This window comes from Pogoniulus pusillus, chromosome 11 (assembly GCF_015220805.1).
Source record: "Pogoniulus pusillus isolate bPogPus1 chromosome 11, bPogPus1.pri, whole genome shotgun sequence".
NCBI lineage: Eukaryota > Metazoa > Chordata > Aves > Piciformes > Lybiidae > Pogoniulus > Pogoniulus pusillus.
Genome location: NC_087274.1, coordinates 15893206 through 15918811, shown reverse-complemented (window position 1 = coordinate 15918811; position 25606 = coordinate 15893206). Strand labels below are relative to the sequence as shown.

At 47.4% G+C, this 25606-nt stretch overlaps 1 protein-coding gene across 1 annotated transcript in view; it reads right to left on the bottom strand.

Moving 5' to 3' along the window:
• ATRN (attractin) overlaps positions 1-25606 on the bottom strand; it is a 150346-nt gene that overhangs the window by 76651 nt on the left and 48089 nt on the right. The window contains exons 5-19 of the mRNA XM_064151189.1: positions 24494-24699; positions 22835-23003; positions 21185-21275; positions 20785-21028; positions 19326-19509; positions 18026-18180; positions 14479-14563; positions 12109-12329; positions 10880-11001; positions 10250-10388; positions 8704-8885; positions 7226-7442; positions 5628-5813; positions 4485-4718; positions 3675-3812 (exon numbers count right to left, since the gene is read on the bottom strand). Of these exons, the coding sequence (XP_064007259.1) occupies positions 3675-3812; positions 4485-4718; positions 5628-5813; positions 7226-7442; positions 8704-8885; positions 10250-10388; positions 10880-11001; positions 12109-12329; positions 14479-14563; positions 18026-18180; positions 19326-19509; positions 20785-21028; positions 21185-21275; positions 22835-23003; positions 24494-24699 (2573 nt within the window). The remainder of the gene's footprint in view (positions 1-3674; positions 3813-4484; positions 4719-5627; positions 5814-7225; positions 7443-8703; positions 8886-10249; positions 10389-10879; positions 11002-12108; positions 12330-14478; positions 14564-18025; positions 18181-19325; positions 19510-20784; positions 21029-21184; positions 21276-22834; positions 23004-24493; positions 24700-25606) is intronic.

The window sequence follows — 25606 nt, the reverse complement described above, 5'->3', positions numbered from 1 at the left end:
ACTCCAAAACACTGGGCAGCCCTGGGAGGGGAGGGCTGGCAGGACCATGGCACCAGCACAGCTCATCCTGGGCCACCAGCAAACGCTCCACAGAGGCGTTCAGCAGCGCTGCCGCAGCAGCAATCTGATTCCAGGCATAATAGAGCTTCCCCTTCTCTTGCAAATAACTTTCTTATCTACCACTAACAGATTTCCAGGGGAAACTTTAATCAGAAAACTCAGAACATCCTGAATGCAGAGAAAGCACCTTGCAGCTATTTTTACATTTGATGTGCTGCATTCCCTGCCCTTCCCGATTAACTCTCCCCTAGGTTAGACACTTCCTAACAGCAGCTGCTGAGCAGTGCTTTACTGCTGTTTGGTCATTATCTGCCCAGCTCCACCAACACCAATACCTGGCTGATCTGCAAACAATTCTTTCAGAGAAGCAACTCCACTTTGTCCACATTTGTTGTTTTTTTTTCCAACACAAGCAATATAGCAAAATTCACCTGCCCTGGTGGCACAGAGCAGCAGGAAAAGGCATCTCATTTCATCCACTCTTCTTCCTCCATGGCTTTTGAACCCCATCACTACCACTTCCAGCTCTGCACAGCCTTACCTGCTACTGTTATCCCAAAGGCTTTTTCAAATCCCTGATGGCTCAGCAGAATGGGAAATACCAAACATTATTTCCATCACTGAGCATTTCCCACTTCGAGGATATTTATGGTCCCAGTGCTGATGGGGATATTGAGCTAATACTGCAGATCACAGAATCACACAGAATGGCAGGGGGTGGAAAAGACCTCTGGAAATCATTCAGTCCAGCTTCCCTGCTAAGGCAAGGTCACCCACAGCAGCTTGCCGAAGATCACAGTGGCCAAGTGGGGTTGGAACGTCTCCAGAGAAGGAGACTCTGGGCAGCTTGGTCCAGTTCTCTGACACCCTCACAGCACTACGTTTCTCCTTATGTTCAGGTGGAACCTTATGGGTTCCAGTTTGTGCCCATTGCCCCTTGTTCTGGCACTGGGCACCACTGACAAGAGTCTGGCCCCACCCTCTTGCCCCCCACCGTTCAATGCTTGCTAAGCATTGCTCAGATGCCCTCTGGCATTGCTCTTCTCCAGGCTCAACAACCCTAGGGCTCTCAGCCTGTCCTTCCAGGCCCCTCACCTCTTCACAGCCCTGCAAAGTCCAAGGACACCCAGCAGGAACTAAGTGTGCAAACACATGGACACTCGTGCATCAGGATGGAGTATGCCAGCAGCCACCTGCAGCAGGGAAGGGACTGTGGGCTTCAAAGAGAGCACACAGAACATTGCACACAAACGTACAAAAAAGAGTGGAATCAGCACATCATTAACAGGAAAAGGAGGTGGGACCATGGCTCAGGTGAAGGGAAAAACAGGAGCTGGCTTTGCGCCTGTCAGGAGATCCTCATCTTAAAAAAACCCTTTGGAAGCTCTTCCACACAACAGAAATCACTAATGGCTGCATCAGGACGACTTCCTCCCACTTCCTCTCTTCCAATCCACCTCACTCTTCTTGCCCAGCTTCCTGCTTCCCACATTCTCCTGCCCTGACAGCACAGAGTGTTAAATCACAGCAAATTAGAAACCCAGGCCCAAAGCACTTGAGAGCAAAGCACTTTTGACATGAGCTGCTGCTTTCATCAGATCAGGGCTGAAAGCTGCTCAGCAGCCCTCAGAACCTTTTCTAATTTCTTTTTCAGGAAGCTGGGTGACTGGAGTCTATCATTCATTATCCCCACAACAACAAACTCTTCTTGGACAACCCTCACGTGAGGAGTGCAAAGTAACTGCCTGGCAATTGCCACACACACAGAAAAGCAGCAAACATCAGAGGGCAGGCTGTGAGGCAGGGCTGAGAGCTGAATGCTCACAGCACAATGATGCATTTTCTCAGGCCAACTCAGCCTCCATTTATTAATTTGTGGGAGAATCATATGAAGTGCAGGAGGTGAGTTTATGACTACCAGAACTATTTAATCTCTCAGACACCGTTCTGCAGTAAGGTGGCAGAGATGCCCCTTGCCCTTTGTGCTGTCTGCTGTAACTGCATATCCCAGCTGCTCCATCACCCTTGTCTCTACACAAGGCAGCTGTGTCACTGCCTGCAATCTTTCCACCTCCTTCCTCAAACCCGCCCATTGGGAATTTTTTCTTCACAGCCTCACTTACTCTTACTTCAGGAATTGAGGCAATCATGCCCCAGCTACAGACTCTGATCACCATCCAACAGGCCAATGCTACCTCCAGTAAGCACACCACATGAACTACCAAGGATTTTCTCCTGGACTGTCTCCACATTTAGGAGAAGCAACTCAAAGGCTTGAATGTCCCCTGATTAATCACTTCACTTATTTCTTATGAGATGATAGAATCTCAAACTGCTTTGGGTTGGAAAGGACATTTAAATCTCATCCAGTCCAACCCCGCTGCAGCCAGCTGGGATATCTCTAACCTGAGCAGGTTCCTTATAGTCCCAAACAACCTGACTTGGAATGGTTCCAGCCATGGGGCATCCATCACCTCCCTGGGCAGCCTGGGGCACTGTTTGGCCACTCTCAGTGTAAAGAATTCCCTTCTAACTCTCTAATATGAATCTCTCTCTTATAGTTTAAATCCAGAAGTCCTTGTTCTGTCACAGCAAGCCCTGCTAAAAAGTCTGTCCCTAGATTTCTGGCAGGCCCCTTCAAGATCTGAAAAGCCACCAGAAGGTCTCCCTGGAGCCTTCTCTTCTGCAGTCTGGACACCCCCAGCTCCCTCAGCCTAGCCTCACAGCAGAAAGGTTCCATTTTTGAGGCCTTCTCTGGAGCTGTTCCATGCCTACAAAGCAGCCACACTCACATCCTGCAGGTACTGATTCTGCTGTGCCACTGACCAATGTCAGTGCTGCTCTGCCTGTAACCAGTAACACCACTCCACATAGCTGCAATCCAGCCAAGCCCTTCAGAGCAAGACACACTTCCCTTACACCTGTGTTACTTATCGCAGCTGCACTCTGCTCTCCCCATCCTACAGCATTACAAAATGCTGCATGGCCCGAGGGCAAGCCTCCTATGTTCACTTCTCTCTCTTGCTTGTCCTGAGCTTTCAAGAAAGATTTTTTTTTTCCCCAGTTTGTTAACTGGATCTTGCACAATGAAAAAGAAGTTCTTTGTGCCAAAGGGTCCCAAAGCACTTTACAAACTTAAAATGTAATTTTAACAAGGATCACCTAATCCTCTACTGAAACCCAGCCAACTCTTCAGTGAAATATGGAAAGCCTTTTACAAAGCAGACAATTATAACAATAACCCCACAACACATTAACCAAATGTAATAGGAAATGGAATTTAGATAAGCAGAAATTCGTCCAAGACATTAGGATTAACTTTGTTGCTTCCAAAACAGGATTGTCAGACACTAAAACACAAACATTTTTCACTGTGGTCATTTAAAATTTACAAAGAAGAGTGAAAAAAAATAATCATCTTTGTCTTGTGCCATGAAACCTGAAGACCTGAAACCAGCAGTTTCTGTACCTTTGACTTGAAGAAACAAGGACTGTGCCTTGCTTGGAGGGAAGACAAATGGTGTTTTCTGGCTATCATTTCAGCTAACAGCAGAGGAAGGAGTGAAAAGCAACATGAAGTGAGGCTTTGGGGCAGAAGTGAAGGCAGCACTTACGCTGACAAGTTCCCCCGTTGGTAGGGTCACCATAGTAGCCTGAGATGCAGGTCTCGCAGTGCTTGCCAGTGGTCAGGTTCTCACACTTCTCGCAGACGCTCTCATTTACACACCTACTGTGCCCATTACACTGGCAGGCTGAAGGGAGCAGAGAAAGATGAGGGTCAGTGCTCAAAGACTGGGCTTAGCACAGAGCCTCAGAAGGTCTGCAGAAGGTGAACAAAACCACCTCGTGCAGCTCCAATGCAGCTCTGGCAGTTTGGACAGCACTCTGTGTGCTGCAGGAGGGCTGTGGATTCATAGAAGCTGAGTTCCATGGAATCCCAAATGGCTCAGGTTGGAAGGGACCTTAGTGATCATCTTCTCCAACCCCCCTGCCATGCTCAGGGACATCTCAACTAGACTTGGCTGCTCAAGGCCTCATCCAGCATGGCCTTGAACACTCCCAGGCAGGAGGCAGCCACAACCTTCCTGGACAACCTGTTCCAGAGCCTCCCCATCCTCATTCTGAAAAATTTCTTCCTCAACTCCAGTCTAACCCTTCTCTCCCTCAGCTTAAAAGCATTTTCCCTTGTCCTGTCTCTAGACAGCCTCATGAGAAGTCCCTTTCCAGCCTTCCTGTAGGATCCCTTCAGATATCAGGTTGGGTTGGAAATGACTTAAGGGTTCTTCTTTATCCTCCAAACTCTCTTCCTCCCACCATTAACCAGAGGGAGCCCAAACACCACCAGAGTCTTCAGAAGTCTCTCTTCTTGCATTTAATTGTTACTGCAGCTGAAATGTGTGAACAATTCCACATTACTCATTTACCTGGACACTGAATAAAGGACCAGTTATAGCTGCTCTCCACAGGACACATGCTGACATTGAGGACGGGCTCCAAGCTGTGCTTCCCGCTTGCAGACGGCACTGGCATCTTGACAGGGCCTCTGAAGGAGCCTTCAATGCACTTCCCCTTGCCCGTGTTGCTGGGATCAGTGCACCAGCCACAGCCAGGCTGCTCCAGGCAGTGAGCACAAGTGCAGTAGCCAGAGCAGTTTTCAGCTAGAAAAACAACAAAACACCAAATAAAAGAGTAAACCAATGTCCCAAAACACAGGAGACAACAAAAGCAGAAGCCTTTGTATGTCTTTTGTGACCTTCAATATTTGCCTCCCCAAATTCTGTAAACACAGCTCAGTAAATATTTACTCTGATAGGCACAGGAACAGACACACAGAGATCTGTTCAGACATAGGCACATGAGCAGGCTGCAGCAACTGGCTGAGGCCAGCTGCACGTAGCTCAACAAGGCCAAGCATCAGGTCCTATGCCTGGGCCACAATGACCCTGTGAATGGGCCAGGCTTCAGGGAAGGGTGGCTGAAGACTGCCAAGTGGTAAAGGACTTGAGGGTGCTGGCCAAGAGCTGTCTGAACATGAGCCAGCAGTGGGGTTGTACAGCTAGGAAGACCCTGAGGGAAGACCTAAAATGATGTTGTAGTAAGGTGGGGGCTGCCCCCTTCTCTCAAGTAAGGGAATGATGGGAAAGGGCATCAAGTTGCACCAGGGGAGGTTTAAGTTGGACATTAGGAAAAATCTCTTCACTGAAAGGGCCGTTGGGCCCTGGCCCAGGCAAGTAGTGGAGTCACTATCCCTGCAGGTGTTTAAAAGGCTCTTGAATGAGGAGCTTAGGGACATGGTCTAACAGTTGCCTACAGGAGATGTTAGGTCATGGCTGGAACTGATAATCTTAAAGCCTCTGCCAACCAGACAACTGGATGACTCCATGATAATTCTGATTAACTCTTTCATGGCTGAGGAGTGAGCTGCACAGAACAAGCTGCTGGAGTCAGGTACTTGTTACCTTCACCCTGGGGATTTTGAGCATAACTGATGCACAAAGTGTCCTTGATGACTTCTGCTAGCACACTGCCATAGACAGGAGGCTGCAGCCCAGCCACCCCTCACTCACGTGGACAGCTGCTCATGGTGTACCACTCCATGCACTGCCCGTAGGGGAAGGAGGCCACGTAAGCGTTGGAGTCCACACACTGCTTCATGTTGCTGCACCACATGCACTCGGAGCTGCCGCTGGTGCACTCCCCGCAGACGCTGCGCAGGGCGCAGGGAGTCCGGCACTGCTTGGCACTGTGGTTGGCTGTGGGCAGGAGGACAAGGGTCAGCCACCTCCCAGAAATAAACAGGTAGGCAGCCCCAGGGCAGAAAGGCAAAAGACAGAAAGTCCTGCCTGATTCAGGCTGCAAAACTGTTCAGCGTCACGGCCTGGTTTGGTGTTGCTGGATGTGGTTGGAGGCATTTCGCAGCAAGGTGAACATGTGAAAGGCAGAGAGGACCTGAAATCACTGCACTGGCTGAGCAGTGGGATCGTGTGAACATCAGGAGGATTATTAAGGCCAGAAGCAAGGTCCTGCACAAAGGTCAGGGCAACTTGCAGTATCAACATAGGCTGGGGATGAAGGGCTTGGGGGTGCTGCTGGGTGTAAAGCTGCCCAGGCCTCATCATCTGTATCAAGAGACCATTCTCAGGCCATCAAAACCAATTTAGAGCTTCAATCAACTCAGTGCTGCAAGCTCAAATACCCCAAATGCTAAGTTCAGGTTCCACACCCCAAATCTGTGTCCTGCACTTCCACAAGGAATGATCTGAAGTGGTGTATCTTACTTTCAAAATTTTATGCCATCAGCCAACTTTGTTCAAACAGGAAGAGGCTGAAGCTGGCATTCAGAAAGTATCAGCTGGAATGGAGAGCTAACAGCCTTGGCCACTGGAGGAGATCTGTGGTTCCAACACAGCTGGGAGACTTCGCCCAAAAGCAAAGAGCTTCTTTTTCAGAGTTCTCACATCTCCAAAGTGTCCTGTCAAATTAATTTCCAACTTTGATCAAACCCTCCTCTGGCCGTGGAGCAGGGGAGGGGAGGAAGAGGCATTCAATTGGAAAGTGACTTTTATTTTTTAATTCCTTTTAATGGGATATTGCTCTGTATCATAATTAACCTAAATGTCACACTCAGGTATGTAATTTAGAGAGAAATAATTAAACTATGATGTAGTTCCAACATTTTACAGTTAACAGCCTAAGTGTAGAGCCCTTTTTGAAGTCTCCCACTGCAATATGAACCACAAGATACTCTTTCACTGCTCCTTTTCCTTGGCAAACTCAGGATGCAGGTCAATTTAAACGCAGTGAATGGGATCCTCTTTACTCTTCAGGAAATGCAAATAGCTAACTTGGGGTCAGACTCTTCAGGGGTGCCCAGTGACAGGACAAGGGGCAGGGGATACAATCTGGAACACAGGAGGTTCCATCTGAACACAAGGGAAAACTTCCCTTTGAGTGTACCCTGGAGCAGGCTGCCCAGAGAGGTTGCAGAGTCTCCTCTGGAGAGATTCCAATACCCCATGCCATTGTGATCCTGGGCAGCCTGCTGTGGGTGCCCCTGCTCTATCAAGTAGGCTGGACAGGATGACCCTCCGAGGCTTCTTCCAGCGCCCCCATGCTGGGACTGTGTAACACACTGCCAGCAGACACAGCAGGTAGGTTTTGTCACCTGGCCTCTCGCAGACGCTGCCGTTGACCTCGTTGATGCAGGTGGCTGCCTTCAGTCCCTGCTGGAAAGGTGCCGCCAAGTAGCCACAGAAGCCAGCGTCGCTGGGCTCTTCGGGGAGCCACTGCACAAGGGTGTTGGTGAAGGGAGACATGTCTTCCCAGCACCAGTAGGACACGTTGATTTTCCTCAGTCCTACCCAGGGAGTCAGAGTTTTGGGCTAGCAATAAAGGAAAACGATTGATTTAACGAGCAGTTTAATGACTGTAGATATGGAAAGCAAACACATCACTGGCTAAAGCTCACAACAGTTTGGCCAGGTCAGACAAAAAGGCTGTACACTGACAAAATGTTTGGCCCCAGTGTAAAGGTTCAGACACCATGAGGGAAGGGTTGCCACACCTCTTAAGGCTTTACACTACATTTAAACCCTGGGATGTGCAGGCACACCGGGAGCTGTAAACGCAGGAACCTTCCACAACAGCCAAGGCTTGACTTCCCTCTGTACAAAAGATTTAGCAATCAATACTGCTTGAATTGCACCTTGCCTTCTATGGCTAAATTGAATCTCCTCTAAAACACCTTAATTCTAAAAATGCCACTTTAAAATTGGGAATCAAAGCAAGGAATGTCCTTGTTCCAACAAGGGAATATTTCCCTTTAGTACTGAGGTATGTCTCCCTCTGAGCAGCAGTAATCCTACTGCCTCCAGTCTCATTCTTCCCAGATAAAACTCTTCCTGATTGCCAACTCTGCCCACAGTAGCCTCTGGGACCCAAGAGGAGTTGCTCTGATATTCTACCAAGCCACAGCAGCTCTGAAACCTAAACCAGGCTTTCAGCAAAGCTGCACAGCATGGCTTTTCGTTAGGGCTTTAGCACCACCTACACAACCTGCCCTGAATACCTCCGTGCTTCTGCCAGGGCCAGGAAAGAAATATCTGTCTATTTTACTGATGCACAAAGAGGGACAGATTCCAATTCCCTTCTCACTGGCTCTGACAGAAAAGCACCTGCCACTAAATCAAACATAAATAACTCCAAATAAGCCAAGCAGCTCCGCGGAGGAAGAAGGCAACATTTTAAACAGCCTCTTTTCTGAGTGGAATAAATAACTTGCAATGCTTTACAATAAACACCTCTGGTGCCCCAAAGGGACCTTTATTTATAAATATGTTGTGTACAAGTCAGGAGAGGCCTCCTGCTGCAGCGGTGTATCCCACAAGAGAAAGGCAGGGGTGATTTCATTATGGAAAGTGGTAACTCGGAGGCACCATGTATGTGAGTATTTATCTTTCACATTTACATTCTCTCCAATTTCAGTTCAAAAGCACCCAGAGGGGACATGGAATTTCGAAAGGAAAATCAGGTCCTTTTTAGTTTAGAGGTATGTCTGTTCTCTACACAGCACACAACGCACAGCGAGGACTTCCCCACACTCAGGGCTTCATTACTCAGAGGACATAGAAGAGAAGCACTCACCAAAGACTGCATCTTCTGCAGCTCCTTTAGAACAAACTCCACCTTCTTCTGAGTGGTGAGAGACGCCAGCAAAGCCCCGTTGGATCTGCAGGACAGCTTGGCATGGTCATAGTTTTCCTTGGCATTCGTAATTTTCAAGCAGGAGTTGCCAACCAAGTGCCAGTTTGTTCCACAAATATTCTCTGGTGGGGAGATGATAAAGTAAGGTAAACCCAGAGATGCAGCATGGTGAAAGAGCCCTCCCACCAAAACAAAACCCACAGCCCCAGCCCAGAGCAGCAGGACTCAGGGTGCTTAGCAGTATCTGTGTAGGACGCCACCAGAGGAGAAGGAAAGCTGCCTGGGGGAGCTGAAGTGAGACCTGTGTTTACTTATCTGCAGGAGGTACTCAAAGCACTTCCTACAGCATCAAATAGTAAAGTCACTTTACAAGGAGAGCAAAGAGAAGCAAAGGAGAACTTCTTTGAACATCCCTGTTAGGATACCTTTCAAGAGAAGAGGGTGGTTGTGCTAATCCTATTCATAGGAGCACACTTCCAGGGTCACTAATCCCTGTTGCACCTTGGGCACAGCCATGCCCACTGCTGAATATTTCCATACACTTTGTGGCTAATTACTTCCCTTACACCAAAACCTGCTTGACACCCTCAGTGTGGATTTCTGCTCCAACTCCTCAGTTCAGATTTATTGGACAGATGGAAAACTTTGAAGTGGCAGTGTCCCAGATGGGCTTTGTGCACACAGGATCAAGTAATCTCCTTTTCTACCACAAATTAAACAGATCAAGCTCTTTATCTATCTCATTAAAATAAGTTTTTCTTCTTCTCCTGGCTCTTCTTCAAAGTCTCTTTATTATTTCACTTCTCCAGACTAGCAACCACCAGACCTGGACACATCCAGACCTATCAGAATTACTAGGGGAAGACTTCCCAAGCCCATTAAAAGGTCCTGCCTGTGTTGCTTTATTCCCTTTCCCTATGTTTCATTAACTGTAAGTATTAATCACTGAAGGTCTCAGGTTTCTCTCCCAGTCTCTGGGAAACAAAAAAATGTTACTAGAGAGGAACTAATAATCAAGTCCTGTGAGCTCCCCCTGGAAACACTCTAATAAGAGAATTTCCCTTCCACACTTTAGGTGCTATTTGCCTAATTCGTCCAGTATGTGCCATTACACTTGGCACAATTTTAGCCCCTGAAATTAAATAGCATGCATTATTAAATCTAATATCTTGCAGAAGCCTATTTTATCAACAGTACTGCTTTCATCAAATGAAAAGAGAGAGATGAAACACAGTCTAATAATTACACAAATGATCAGACTCCAGTCAATTGGGACTGAAAAATATTCCATCAGACTTTCTGAGTTTACTAGAAATAAAGTTCCCTATCAAAGCTAGTTGTGACTAAACAACATTCTTTACTCCAGCTCAGCATTAAAAGATGATAAATTCAGGGGTAAAAAAAACAAAACCAGATGGATCAACATCCACAGCCTCTAGGCTGGGCAAGTTTGGGATGTTCTCTTAACCAAACACAGGCTGCCTACCTGGCAAAGCAATGCACTCCTGGTTCCTGGGCTCCCACTGACAGTTCTGATCCATGGCACAGCTTTTACAGCTCGTCTTTTTGTTACAGTAATAGGCAGGGTTATCCTTTGGACAATTTTCATACAGAGTAATAGGAACCTAAAATAAAGAATACAGATGAGGCTTCTCCATCCAGCCCATGCCTCAACTACCACACTACACTTCCCAGCTCAGCTACAAAGTAACTCCAACAACTATGACACTGGACACATCTGTCTTATGTATTGAAGACATTCCCCAAGCCACCAGCTGACACATTTTCCTTACTAGAGCTTTTACAAAAGGGTTAGATTTTTACCTAGTGAAGGCTCTATTTGGGCAAACCCAAAGGAAAGGCTCTATTTGGGCAACCCCAATGTCTATGTGCTTTACAGACTAATCTCACCACCGTGAAACTTCCACCACCTCCCCTGCCCACAGCCATCCTCCAAACTCAAGGGAAAGCCCTTAGACCAACTTGAAAACAGTTCCAGCATGGCAGGATTTTACAACTAAATGCACTGTAAATGCACAAACATCAGGGGTCATAAGCCTGGCAGTGGAAGGCATTTGGACATGTGACATTTCAAAGGCTATCAAAGGAAATTTACCTGTTCCTCTGTGCAGTTGTTGTGCACGGAGACACACTGGTCAGTGCACCACTGGCAGCTGTTGGTATTTGCAGTACAGCTATAGCAGTCTGTAATCTGATCACATTTTTCATTGTCTACAGCTATTAAAGAAAAAAACCTGCATGACCAAAAACAGGCATTTCCTGACAGAGCTCTAAGAACTTGATTATATACAGCAAGCCAAACAGCAGCACCTGGAGACTTGCCGCTACGGACTGCTTAGTAAATCAGCTCCTTTCATGTGATGGAACCCAGAGAAAATTGCATTCATTTGCAGCAACAACCCATTTTTAGGGCCCAAGGAGCTGAAAACACATCACCAGAAAATGCACCAAGCCATGGTAGCACACAGAGTTACAGCAGGCACGTTCAGTCAGTGCAAAGGTCATTCCACAAGGACAAGGACCATCTCCCACTGCAGCCCCATCCTGCTGCAAGACTGCCCTTTGGTTACACGCAGCATTCTCATGCAAAGCTTCAGCTTTCCACTTCATCTTTCCAACTGCTTATTGCCTGTGTTGTGAGACAATTTATTGTACGTTGAGAGCCCATCAAAGCAATGTCCCTTTATATCAATTTCTTTCAAATAATTAAAGGCTATCTACTACAGAATCAAGGTTCATAAAACTCAATTCCCAGCAATGAATGCAGTGGGATAAAGAGTGGAGAAGTTGCTTGGAGGAAAGGAGAGCAGAGAATCAGACCTTAAAACAAATGTTCTTTTTGTATGTCCCTCTCCATACAGCTCTGCAGAAGGACAATTAAAGGGACGTTTCTTAAAACACCCCCTGCTGACTCTCTTGAAGAGCTCAGGGCAAGACCCTAGTGACCTGTGGAGGCAAACTGCTGGCTCTCGCAAGGTCAGTTATCAGAGCAAGCATCTACAGAGCCATGGTCCAGGCCTGATTTCTCACTGGTGACATCTCCTTGGGATAGTAAAGTAAGTACAAGCAGTACAGTAGTTAAAAAAGAATACCCGAGGAGCAAGTAACTACAGGGAGATGGAGGTGGAAATATCTCCACGTTGCTGCAGGCATTTGGTCAGAGGAAGGTGTCCCCAGGCATGCAAGGAAATAGAACTACAGTCCCCGTCTGAGAGTTGATCTGATAATGGCAGCCAGCTAGCAGGAAACAGAATCAGGAAAAGAGCAAGATGCTAGACACCTTTAGGAAAGGGAAAAGGGAAATGGCAAGAAGGTGACACATACCTGGCCTGGGAGGACAGTCCTCCAAGATCTTTTGCTGCTGCTCTAGTGTCGCATTCTCCCAGGGGATGCAGCCAGGAGGGGAGGCAGCCCACACACACCTGACTCCAGGGCCTGCTTGCAGGCAGGCAGTCTCATTGGCAAAAGCATCACATCTTTTGGGTGTGTACTTCAGGATGTCGCTCAGGAGGAGGCTGTTGAAGCCTCCAAAGATATACATAGTGCTAGACAAAGTGGAAGTAAAGACATCCAGATTTGTGCCTGTTTATAAACCATGCACTGCTGGAATTCACTGCAGTTTGAGGTGTGAGCAAAGTGGTCCAGCATGCAGAAACCCAAATCAACAGCTCTTGGTTCAAGAAGGCACGAAGGGAAAGGGCAGCCACATGCCACTGTTTCAGAAGAGCCAGAGTATCAACACATGGGTGCTGGGCCAGTCCCTAACATATCTGAGGTCACAGGCTGACCTTTCCCTTCAGCCAAAGATCTAAGTGACACCTGATGAAGGTGACTGCGTGCACGAATGTGGGACCCTTCTGCAAAGAACATGGGCAAGAGGGAGGCTAAAACTCAAGGAAACAGCATCCTCACACCATCAGAGCAGTGCTCAGGGACTGTAACAAAACAACTCAGTGCTGTCACATCTTGCTACACGCCTGTGACAGACCCACAGCTATCTCCACGGCTGTCAGCAGCTGAGCGAAGAGTCATTGTGCCAGCTGAACAAAACCTAGAGTATCTGGGGGAAAGGCAAGGTGTTTGTTTTACATCTTTACTATCACAGGTGCTTCAGGCAAACATCAAATATAAATAGTTTACATAAAAAGCCACCCAAAACCCCTCGTGCATCCATGTTTGGAAGTGTACATTCAAAAAGATAGTGAAGGAGACTCAATGCAGCTGAAAATCCAAGTTTTGATCAAATAATAAGTATCTTCAATGTGATTTTCAGCCTGGTTTAAGATGCAAAGGACTCCTGCACAGGATCAGTTGTCCTCCATGGGAGCAACTGCTTGGCTGGTATTCAGCATACACTGAAACAAGAATCACATAATGTCAGGGCTTGGAAGAGACCTCCAGAGATCATACAGCCCAACTTCCCTGCCACAACAGGGTCACCCAGGGCAGGTTACACAGGAACACATCCAGGCAGGTTTTCAACCTCTCCAGAGGAGGCTCCACAATCTGTCTGGGCAGCCTGCTCCAGGCCTCCAGCACCCTCACACTGACAAAGTTTATCCACGGAAGCTGCAGTTTGTACTAATTGCCCCTGGTCCTGTCACTGGCACTCACTGAGCAGAGCCTGGCTCCATCCTCCTGACACTGCCCTTTTTTGATAACAGGAATGAGGGCAGTCCTCAGGTTTCTCTACTCCAAGCCCCAGCTCCCTCAGCCTGTCCTCATAGGGAGATGTTGCACTGCATGTAGCAGCTTTGTGGCTCTGTGCTGGACTGTCTCAAGGTCCCTTCTGGAACTCAGGGCTCCAAAACTGGACACAGCACTTCAGATGTGGCCTCAGCAGGGCAGGGGTAGGAATTTTACAGGGGGAGTGATGTTTAGACAAAAGGAGTATCTCAAAGCACACTTTCCTCTTCAAGGCAGCAAAAGTTATCTGCCTGCCTTAACCTGAGCTTTAAATCACATTACTGATTTACAGCAAGTATCCTCAAAGGATGAAGGAATCAGAAGGAAAAGCTCCTAAGAAACATCACTTCCAAAGTCAGTTCTGCAGACTCAAATACAATAACAGATGGTCACCTGAAAGCACAGACATTATTACAGTGACCTAATGCTTAAGAGCAGGAATCTCATCTGTGAGTTCACCCAAACACCATACAAAGGAAGCAGCATACAGATATGTAAGCTGAAACACAGGCAAGTTTAGAAACAGCATGATTTAGAGATTGAAGTTGTCAGGGCAACTTCTTAAGAAAGAAATCTGAAATAAGTGGAATTAAGAAATAGAAAAGAGCTAGAAACGTACATATGGAAATGAAAAATAAGCAGAAATAGAAAAAAACACCCTAAGTTTTGAAAGAACTGAGCTGCAACAGCTCAGTCCAGTGAGGAAAGGCTGAGAAGGACAGGCAGAATACAAATTCACTGCAAGAGTGAAGATCTGAGAAGTTTGAAAGGCTTGCAACAGATCCCCAGGCAGAGCTCTGGTCTCCATGCCACTGACCTAACAGTATCAGCACAAGGGGCATTGATACAGCTGTGCATGAACTTGGCACTCTGCAGGGACTCCTGCTCTAGCAAAGGTGTCCCTGACCACCGCAGGGGGCTGGAACTGCTACATAAGGTCCCTTCCAACCCAACCCAGTCTGTGACTCCAGGAGAACCGCCACCAGTGGCCAGTGTTTGCAGCCTTACCTGTTGTAGAGCACAGCAGAGTGTCCAAACCTGTTGACATCGTGATGGAGCCCAGGGCGTGGAAGGACAGACCAACGATCACAGGCTAGGATTAAGGAAAGCTCACGTCAGAAAAGTCTCTCAGTAGTAACAACTCAACATAGGCAGCACGTTTCTTCCTGAAAGACCCCAAGGTACTTCAATAACTATAGGGAACCCATTGCAGCCACCACCAAAACCTCACAAGTGCAACAGGGCGGCTGATGGAAGCTGTGTTATCTCCCTTGGCACTTCTGAAGGCTCTTCTTCACCTCAGCTGCTGTGATATGAGAAAAAGGCAAAAGATGGAGGTGATGCTGCACAGGCAAGCTGTAGATGTCCCCTCCCTGGAGGTGTTCAAGATCAGATTGGGCAGGGCCTTGAGCAACCTGGTCTAGTGGGAGGTGTCCGTGCAGGGGGTTGGAACTGGATGGTCTTTAAGGTCCCTTCCAATCCAACCCACCCTATGATTTTGTGAATAAGCAGCCCCCAAAAAAGCAAAGTTTCAGGGCACTGTGCTGAAGGAGTTCATTTTTTTTGCTATCATGTGTAATTAAAATGGCAATAGCTTAAGCTGCTTTTTCTTCTTTACTAGTGGCATTTTCCACTGCACAACAAGTTCAGGTTTGATCTGTTTAGATGTGAATTAGATGCAGTTTTGCTCCAAACCAGTATCACTGAGAACAGAGACTTATCTTCCCCCACCCCTTTCCATTGCAGTTATGCTCCCAGGGGAGGGATAGATATCCATGTTTGCAAAAAAATATTTTTCACTCATCACAGTTGAAGGATTTGTGGTTGTTTTTCTCTTTTAATATAATGTGAGATTATTCCATCTCTTTTCTATTAGCATAACATTTAGAAGTTCTGCTTCATTTTTTATTCGGTTTCTCAGGTAATTTCTTCCTTTAGGCAGCATGAAAAAAAACAACAATCACCAACAACCTAAGAAACATCTAACCCACTGAGCAATCAAAGGAGCAAAAGCAGGAGAAGTCAGCCCAATTCATATCACTTAAAGTTGGTAAAGTGGAGGGGATCACCTCGGGAGCTAGCAACCCTCAGGCACTTGTATGCAGTTTATGCAATTAGGACAGCAAAGCCAATCTGCTGTAAAACTCTACAGAGTCCTCCCATACTAGAAGATTCCTCAACACAAGAGAAAAGTGTTGTGCCAGCAACTGAACCTCTGGAAGATAAAGCTCCCAAATCCAAATTACTTTGTAGATAAACTAAGGCAAAAAAAACCCAAACTTGACTGCTTTTGTATCTAACTGAAGAATTACTGCTTAAAACAACTGATCCCAAACTTCACTCCAGCAGAAATTGTGTTCAGGGGTGCTGCTGAAAAAAAGCCACAGGACCCAGCTGGCTGGATTTCACATTTTGATGGATTGTGACTCTGAAGTGTATTTTTAAATGTCATCTGCTGGATTTTGAAGGCAGCCCAGCACCCCCTGAGGCAAGTATGCATGGTTCCCATTCCCAACAGAAGACTCCTGTTAAAGTGAGCAGCAGTTGGCAACTTTTTCTCTGCCGGGTTGTGAGTTATGGTAGGGCAAGAAATACATTTTTCTAGATTAATAGAAGGCTTGGAATGTTTTGCTTTCTAAGCTTCTTTCCCCTTTTTTTCCCAATACTTGATCTTTCAGCTAAAGATCAAATATTGGAAAAGAAGTCTAATTCTGAAGCTACAGAAAATCCTTCCTGGCCTAAGAAACATGCCAAGCCTAAAGCTTACAATGCACAGGACCTGTTAAAGGAACTATTCAAATTCAGCACAAATGCTAGGAAAGGATCCAGCCTTGCTCTGTGTTTGTCATCAGTGCAGTTTGTGCTTTGTATCTGAACAGTTCAAGGGGTCAGGGAAGACAGCAAAACGTAGCAAGAAATACCTGCCACTAGTGCTATCAAAGCAAACCTCTCCAGCAATGAGTGTCAAAATACATTGTTTTAATTAATTCATCGAATTCATTGCACAGGGGTACAACTTGAAGTCACAGGGAGCAAAGGGAACGTTCTCTCCAACAGGACAGCAAAACGGCACAAGGTGCCAAGCCTTGCTGCTGACTGTGCTCCGTTCACCTGCACACTCCTGGTACAAAGCAGGAGCGACATCCCCGTGGGCAGTCACTCCCAGAACACAGGGCTACACCACTATTTGTGGGAATCAAATCAGGACAGTCCACATTTAAGGAATTCTGAGAGCAGAAGGCAGAATGTGCTATGAGCACAGACCTGTGTGTCCAGAACGAGTTATCTGGATGTGTATGCAGCTTCCTCAATTCCACTCCATCTCTTCATGTTCTACCACATTTTCTCTGGTCTCAAATCCACGCTCAAACAAATGCTGCCCTCTCCTGGCTCCTCCACCACCTCCAAACCCACTCCTTCCAATAACATTCAGTCTTTTGGCTTCCTCGTTAAATAGTGCTTAGGGGGATCTTTATGCTTATAAAGCACAGATAGAAAGAAACTGACCCTCCAAAGAGCACAGCCAAACAGGTCAGCCAGAGCCTGCAACCTGCAAGTGAGCATCAGCAGGGTCTGGTGCCTGCAGCTGTCCTAATGATTGCATTTCTGATAGGTCACAGACAGATAAAGCACACTCAAATCACTGCTTTGGGTTGGAAGGGACCTTTAAAGGTCACTTAGTCCAACCCCCTGCAGTCAGCAGGGAAATCCACAACTAGGGCAGGTTGCTCACAGCCCCAAACAACCTGACCTGGAATGCTTCCAGGGATGGGGCATCTACAACCTCAGAAACCTGGGACAGTGTCTCATCGCTCTCACCATGTGAAATTTCTCCAGTCTAAATCTCCCTCTTTTAGTTTCAAACCATCACTCCTTGTCCTGTCACAACAGATCCTGCTAAAGCCCATCACCAGCTTTCTGAACCACCACAAAAAATACTAAAGTGCCACCAGCAGGTCTCCCTGGAGCCTTCTCTCTCAGCCTGGAGCCTTCTCTCTCTCCCTGGAGCCTTAACTCGATCAGCCTGGCCTCACAGAAAAGCCTTTCCAGGCCTGCCAGGATTGTTGTGGCCTCTTCAGGCCCTGCTCCAACAGGTCCCTGTCTGTGCTGTGTGGAGCACTCCAGAGCTGGCCCAAGCACTCCAGCTGAGGTCTCAGCAGAGTCAGAGAGGCAGAATCCCTTCCCTGGCCCTGATGCCCATGCTGCTGGGGATCAGTCGAGGGCAGGTTAGTTCTCCTGCAGTACAGGACAGATTTATGCCCAAGATGGTAACAATGTGCTTTCTGTGTAAGAAATGATTTCTAATGCCCCAGCTTGTGTATAAGCTGCTGGCCAAATAACTGCTGTTGTATTTGTCTGGAAATCACTGCAGCAGCTCATTTGCTTGGTAATGTGTAGCAAGCTAAAGGAGCTGCTCCTGATTGCACATTCTCCTGCAGTAGGCTTAGCAGTGTCTGGCATAATACGCTCAGCACAGGAATTAGTCATTCTGCAGACAGCTCCTTTTGAGCATCCCAGAGTTTCTGTTATGGTGATTATTTCTGCAAGAACTCACCAATATCATAGGCCATAAAATCAGAAGAGAAGCACTTGGCACCGTAGCTCATGGAGGTGTCGTTGTGCGTGTTGCCTCCAAACACCAGCATGGTCCCACTGACGATCACCGCTGTGTGCAGGTAGCGGAAGAATCTGCTGTCCTTGAGAATTGTCCTTTGGAAACAAAAGCAGAGCCATCAGGGAAGGGGATGAGTACCTGGCACCAACGAAGCAAGACAGAAATACAAGATGAAGCAGGTGTCAGACAGCAGCAAGATAGGTTGAGATAGGGCTGATCTGCCAGCGAGCAGCTCTGGGGGAAAGGACATGGGAGTCTGAGCGGACAGAAGGATGTCCATGAGCCAGCAACACATCCTTGTGGCCAAGAAGGCCAAGGGCACTCCCAGGTGGATTAGAAGCAGTGTAGGTCTTCACCTCTACTCTGCCCTGCTCGAATACTGGGTCCAGTTCTGGGCCCCTCAGTTCAAGAAAGAGCTCAGGGAACTGTGTGAAAGAGTCCAGCACAGAGCTGGGACTCTGGAGCTTGGAGAAGAGGACTCTGAGGGGAGATCTCACTCCTGTTTACAAAGATGTGCAAGGATGGAGCCAGGCTCTGCTCAGGGATATCCAATGACAGGAGAAGGGGAGTGGGGCAAGCTGGAGCAGAGGAGGTGCCATGGGAACAGAAGGGAAAACTCTGTCATGATGAGAGCAGCAGAGCTCTGGAGCAGGTTGCCCAGAGAGGCCGTGGAGTCTCCTCCTCTAGGGACATTCCAAACCACCTGGATGTGGAGGCTTTAAAGGAAACAGAAAAGTGAGGAAAGTGCCTTTTGTCTCCATAGCTCAGAATTGTGAAGTTTTCCTCCAGCTCCTTAATAAAATACAGCTTTGGGCAGAAACAAATCACAGAAGACTTCAGCTTAAGAAATGAGTGTTTCAAGAAGTTAGAGAGCCAAAAGAAAATGGGGTTATAATAGAAATTCTTCTGTGTTCTTAACTGCAGAATGAATGATCACTCACTTGACTGCAATAACTGCACTCATACACACAGCCTGTACTGCCGGCAAGAAAATCCCATCAAATATTTTTCTTTTCAGCTCTAATACAACAATAGATTCAAATAGATTTCTTGGCTCCTTCACAACTTTGACTGTATGTGGTAATATGATTCCCTATTCATAAAGGGACATAAAAACAACAGCTAGAGGGGCACACTGTCTACCCTCAGCACAAGGGATTGTGTCCTGCTGCACCCCTTACCCAGCTCCCCATCCACTGCAAACAACAAGGGGTGGTGGAGAGGAAAGAGAACAACTCACCACATGCGGGAATCGACTTCATATTTGTACAAGTCATCTGCCAGCCTGTACTTGTTGGCACTGAAGGCTTTGTAACCTCCATGGATATAAATTGATCTTGTACTTGGATCATAAACACTACTGTGGCCATAACCTCCTTGCACCAAAGCTCCGCTGGTCTGCAGAATGCTCCATGTGTTTGTGGCTGAGGAATGAGCACGACAGAAGGTGGTTAACTCATCTCCATTAACAACTTAGCAACAGATCTGTTGGGGAAGCAAATTGGGCTCCCCTCGACTCAGATCTAGACATTGTCTCTATCACTTCATAGCCAAAAATATTCTCCTTCGAGGAGTCTGTCGTCAAGAAGCGCTGCCGAGTATTTTTAATCAGAGCAGAGATGTCCCTCCCACAGCCCTTTACTACGTTTTGCAGAGAACAAATGAGACCTAAAAAGCACAGAAATAATTTATTGCATTTCAATGACATGAAAACGCCAGCACCAGAGCTTCACTTGGAACGGGACCCAAGAGCACTTTTCTTTCATACCAATATAAAGCCAGAGAGCACTGAAGCCAAGCTGAGTGTGACTGTGAAGAATACTGCAGTTAAAACTAATATGTGATTAATGGTCCTGGACCTCCCTCACTAAAATAACATCGGGCTGAAGCACTCTAGAGATAATAGAATGGCAACTGAAACAAAAGTGCCAAATGACACCAGTTCTCCGTAGCAAGTGTGGAACAAAGTCCTGCACAGGCTCCCTACCCCCAGGGCAGATCAGGCACACCACAGGCAAAGGAATTTAGCGGTCTGCAAGGCTCCACGTGGGAAACAGAGGAGTGTGGGAACAAGTCACTGCCCCACAAGGCCTGGCTGTCTCTAGCCTGCTTCTGCAGGAACAAAGCTCACTCACGTGGACGCCAGCGAGCCAGAGGAGGCTGCAGGAGAGTCTCTGGATCGGGATGACCGAAGGACAAGAATAAGAGGTCAACAGTGCAGACATGGCAACTACTTCTGACAAAAACCCTCACACTGACACTGTTATCTTCCTTTGCTTACATCAGAGCATGAACCACTCCCAGAGGTATGGGGACCAGATCACACCGGAAACGTGGAAGACTAGAAATTCACCTCCTGCTCTCCTAAACAGTCCTTACAGCTACCCTTGTATCTGCAGGATACAAAAGCGATTTGAAAAGTGTTTGCTTTGTGAAATGGAGAGAGGACAATTAAACTCTCCTGCAGTTGTGCTGCTCCGTGTCTCAACTACAGCTTCTTTGTCTTTGGGACTCACCCAGCTGGAGGCAGGTACCTGTCTGCTCCGGTTTGTGTTACACAAGCACTGGAAGCTACACCCGACAAAAAGAGGAGTAGAAGGTGCAGTCTGTCCCGCTCTTGACACATGAGCAGCGATCAGCCACATAACTCCCAAACCCACTGCTGAACTGCAGAGGGAAGCAGGCAGGGCCCCACTCACCCAGGCTGTACTGCTGGACGTTGCTGATGTAGCCATAGAGGGGGCAGTGGCCAAAGATGACGAGCATGACAGTGCTGTTGTCCCGCAGGGTGACGATATGTGCCGAGTGCCCCACCACAGCGTACTGCTCCTTGGCCACCGGCGCGGCTTGCGTCCAGCTCTGGCTGGGAATGTGGAACACCCACAGCTGGCTGCTCACGTTCCCTGTCGCATCTATCTTGCCGCCATACATGTAGATGTCATCCTAAAAGATGTCAGATTTGAGTTTGACCAGTGAGTGGAGCTGTGAGGCCAGGCTGCGGGGACTGGGGCTCTTCAGCCTGGGGCCGGGGAGCCTGAGAGCTGCCCTCACTCCTGCTGCTGAAGTTGTGCAGGGCAGTGTCAGGAGCACTGCACTCACCTTATGCAAGGCCAGCGAGTGGCCGTACCTCATCTCCACCAGGTTCACAGTGCTGTTCAGTGGAAGCCACTCTTCAGAAATCAGATCATACCTGTATGACAAAGGTGGAATTTAATTATCTGAGAAGTAAATAACGAAGGTAAGAAGTTTATTGCTGGCCCTTTGCAGGATTTGTGGGAAACATGCCTTGAGCAACCTGTTCTAGTTGGAGGTGTCCCTGCCTATGGCGGGGGGTTGAAACTGGATGATCTCTGAGGTCCCTTGCAACCTAAACCATTCTATGATTTTCAGCATGCAGAGACTATTCACAGATTAAAAAATGCAGCCAAGCCTACTCTGGTACTTAAAATCCATGCACTGATTGGCCTTGAGTACTCCTCCCTGTGCAAACCCTGAGCATTGCCTACTCAGCTATGACAACTTACACACATGATCCACCCAAAAGAGCAGAAAAACTTTACACTAAGCTCGTAGAAGTTGCAGCTACCTGATAAAAGCAGACCTGGCAGTGTTTAAAAGGCACTTTCTAATTATGTCTTTGCCATTCAAGCCTATTTTTTCCTATGAACCTGAAATAAGATAAAGCCTCTGCCCTGAAAATGGCTTTCTAGATAGAAGGATGAGCCATCTTCGCCAGGCTTACAGCTTTAGAAGAGAAAATAATCTGTGAGGAAGTGCTCAGTGAAGCCACAGGGTATCTGTTGAAAAATCAGGCATGACTTTGAAAGGGTGAAATGTGGATGTAATCAGAAACTACTCTACAACTAAGTCTGCATTTTCAGCTCCTCTTTACCTCCCTCTACAAGAACTATTACCTATGGATGTGAAGGCAGATCTCACAGCTCTCCCTCTGGTCCATAAAACTGAGGTGCGCAGGTATCCCTGAGGAAAAAATCCAACTTTCCTAAAGCTGCCTCAATACTACTGAGCTCAAGAAGAAGCCTGAAATGTTGTTCTGGTTTGTTTTCTTTCTAGGGGGATTTCTGTGAGGTAGACAATTACTATTTAACATTTTAGTTACTGTTAATTCCTCTCAACTCATTGCATAGATGTCACCACCCTAAATGCCACTTCCTGCCTGCTATCCCTCCCACTATGCACTATATCCACAGTGACCGGGATGCATTAACGAGCCAAACACTCTGAAGTGATTTGCCATTGGAATGGGCTGCACAGGGAGGTGCTGGAGTCACTGTCCCTCGAGGTGTTCAAGAAAAGACTGGATGAGGCACTTAGTGTCATGGTCTAGTTGACTGGATAGGGCTGGGGGACAGGTTGGACTGAATGATGTTCGAGGTCTCTTCCAACCTGGTTGATTCTATGATTCTAAGTCAGACAGAATGAAGGGCTAACAATACTGAGGCAAAACCTTGGAAAATGAGACCTGAACTCATCTCGAAACCAGAGTGAACAGTTAAATGCTGTCAGAAGCAGATGAGTTAAAAATTCACTGAGTGTCAGGAACCTTACACTGTTTCCCTTCCAAACTCGGCACCCTTAGCAGTATTGCCACATCTCACAGGTGGGTTTCAGTTTGGATCACTGCAGGTGGAGCACAGGCCAAGAGCACAGTCTGCCAGGCAGCCCTTTCTCAGAACTCTCCAATCTAAGCTCCTCTGCTTAGACTTTATTATCTTGGTTTGTACTCACGCCAAAACTTTCTGAGAGTCAGAATGATTGAAGACATAGCCTCCAACAATCCACATCTTATGGTCATGGATCACAGCTTTGTGAGATGCTCTAGGAAGTTTTGGAAGAGAGTATTCCTCCCGGGTCCAAAATGACTGGTTTGCAGGAACAGGAATTGAGCAGCCAGGACCTGAGGAAAACAAGGTTTAAAAGTTCAGCTGATTTTAACCAAGCCTCGTGTTTCAGCTAGCGGTCAACATCCTGCATCTCATGTGACAAAGAGGGTCCCCTGACCCAGTAAGAGATGAAAGCTGTTGTCCAGCAAGCTGTGCAATCTCCCAACCACAGCCACACACTTCAAATTCAAAGTGGTTTCCAGAATGAAAAAGCAGTTCCAGATGATCCCATGACGCAGTAAACACTCTGCACTGTCCTCCCTGGCTGTGATAACAGGGGGCACAGCACAGATCCCTTCCTCCTGCCCATGATGAAGGCACCCTCCAGCATTCATCTAGCTGCCACATGCCCACAGAATGCCCAACACAATCTGCCAAAGCTTCAGGAGACCTTCTCTGTAGCATGATACAAGTCCCCAAGCGTCTGCAGCTCTTCTCATTCCTCTCCTCAGCAACACACTTTTGTGATTTGTTCACTTCCATTTTTAACTTGGAAGCTCTGCTGCTCTTAAAGCAACTTCTTCACTCTCAGGTTTTCCTCCATGGTTCCCCAGGGCACTGGAACAGGCTGCCCAGAGACACAGTTTGGTCACCATCCCTGAATGTGTTTAAAAGTCATGTAGGAACCTGGGGATACAGATTACTGGTGGACTTGGTAGAGCAGGGTTAATGGTTGGACTTCATAATCTGGAAGGTCTTTTCCAACCTAAATTATTCTATGATATGGCAGAAGAAGACCAGCAAATAGCAAGGCCTCAGCAAAGTAAAAAGCCACATGGATGTTCGCCCTTCATCTCACAGCAGAGGTCCCTTCCAAGCCCCACCATGCTGGAATGTTGGGATCTTCTATTGCTAGTCAAAATGCTCATACTTCTCAAACAGAACATTTTCAAATGCTCCAAATCAAAGTGAAGAGCCATGCAGAAAGGTATTGTGCTGGTTTGAGGCTAATTGGAATGTTTTAATGAGAAAAATTGGATTATAGGCAGTGAAAAGAAAGCAATGGCGATGTCTACTTCACTTGTAGGTTTGCTGAGATGTATAAAAGCAAGGACATAAACACAGATAAGACAATTGTCTGTTGGAGTCTGTGTTTCTCTTCTTCTTGGATCTGTGTAACCCAACTAATCACTCTGCTTCTAACCCCCCTTGCTGATCCTCCCAACTCACCTTGCACATAAGGCAGGGAGGGGGCTGGAAAGAAGGTGGAAGGGTGGTTGAGAGCCCCTCCTGGGGTCTCTGATTTCTGGGAGGAGTATTGTGTTTCTGTATTACTTTTAATTAGTGTATTTTTGTGTGTAGCTCTAAGTATCTGTAATACATTGTAAATACCTGCTTGCATACTGTCCTAAGCTGTGAATACAAAGCTTCATTCCTCATCTTCCTGACAGCTGAGTCTAGTCTGGGTGAATTCATCGGGGGAGTGGGGAGGTGGAGAGGGGCAGGTAAGTCCCAAACCATCAAAGGTACCCAAGGGCACCCCCCTGTTCAGCAGGAGTCTCACCTTGCCAGCCCGCCGAGCATGAACAGGCCTTAGTATCGTTGAGGCTGCAGTGGCCTCTCTCAGGTGCGCCGCAGTCCCCAGCGCAGTAGGGAATGTCACAGGCTTCTCCCTTCCAGTATTTGGCACATTCACATTCCAGAGCATTGCTGCTGCTGTTGAGCTTGCATTCTCCTCGGCCAGAGCAGTTATTGGGGCACATATTGAAACTGTGAAGATGAGGGAAGAAGAGGTTTGGCAGGGATGGCACAGCTTGTCACACCGTCCCCTCAGTCGCAAGCACCACAGTGACACGGAGCAGCAGTCAGCACAGCTTTTGGTTAACACACCCACAAAACACCCAGAGCTGCTCATCTGGAGCCTGGACCTGCAGAGATTTACTCTGTCACCTACAGAACTACCTCACATCAGTGGTAAAACTTTGCGACTCGTCCAAAAAATTATCAACGTGATTTGCAGCCACTTGTAATGCAAATGAACTGCCTCAGAACACCCAACTGTAAGCCGAGGATTTAATCAGAGCTTGAGGCTTCTCTGGTGTCTGTGCACTTTAGCTGCTGTTCTGCCTTCTGCTACCACAGGAACACACCTGAAAGCAATTCCCACCTGAAGATGTGCCTGTTCTGATTCATGAAGTTCAACAAAGCCAAGTGTCCTACACCTGGGTCAGGGCACAAATACAGGCTGGGCAAAGGATGGCTCAAGAGTAGCCTCCACAAGAAGGCCTTGGGGGTGTCAGCTGACAGAAAACTCCTCATGAGCCAGCAAAGGTCACTGGCTGCCCAAAACTCATGTGCTGGGCTGCATCCAAAGCAGTGTGACAGCAGGACAGGGAGGGGATCCAACTTTGAGCTGGGACAGGGGAGACTGAGACTGGAGATGAGGAAGAAATTCTTGACAGTGAGGGTGAGAAGACACTGGCACAGGTTGCCCAGGGAGGCTGTGGATGCCTCCTCCCTGGAGCTGCTCAAGACCACACTGGATAGGTCCCTGAGCAACCCAGCCTGGTGGAAGGTGTCCCTGCCCATGGTGGGACAGCCTGGAACTAGATGATCTTTAAGGTCCCTTTCAACCCAAACTATCTTGTGATTTCTGATTTGATAATATCTGCAATGG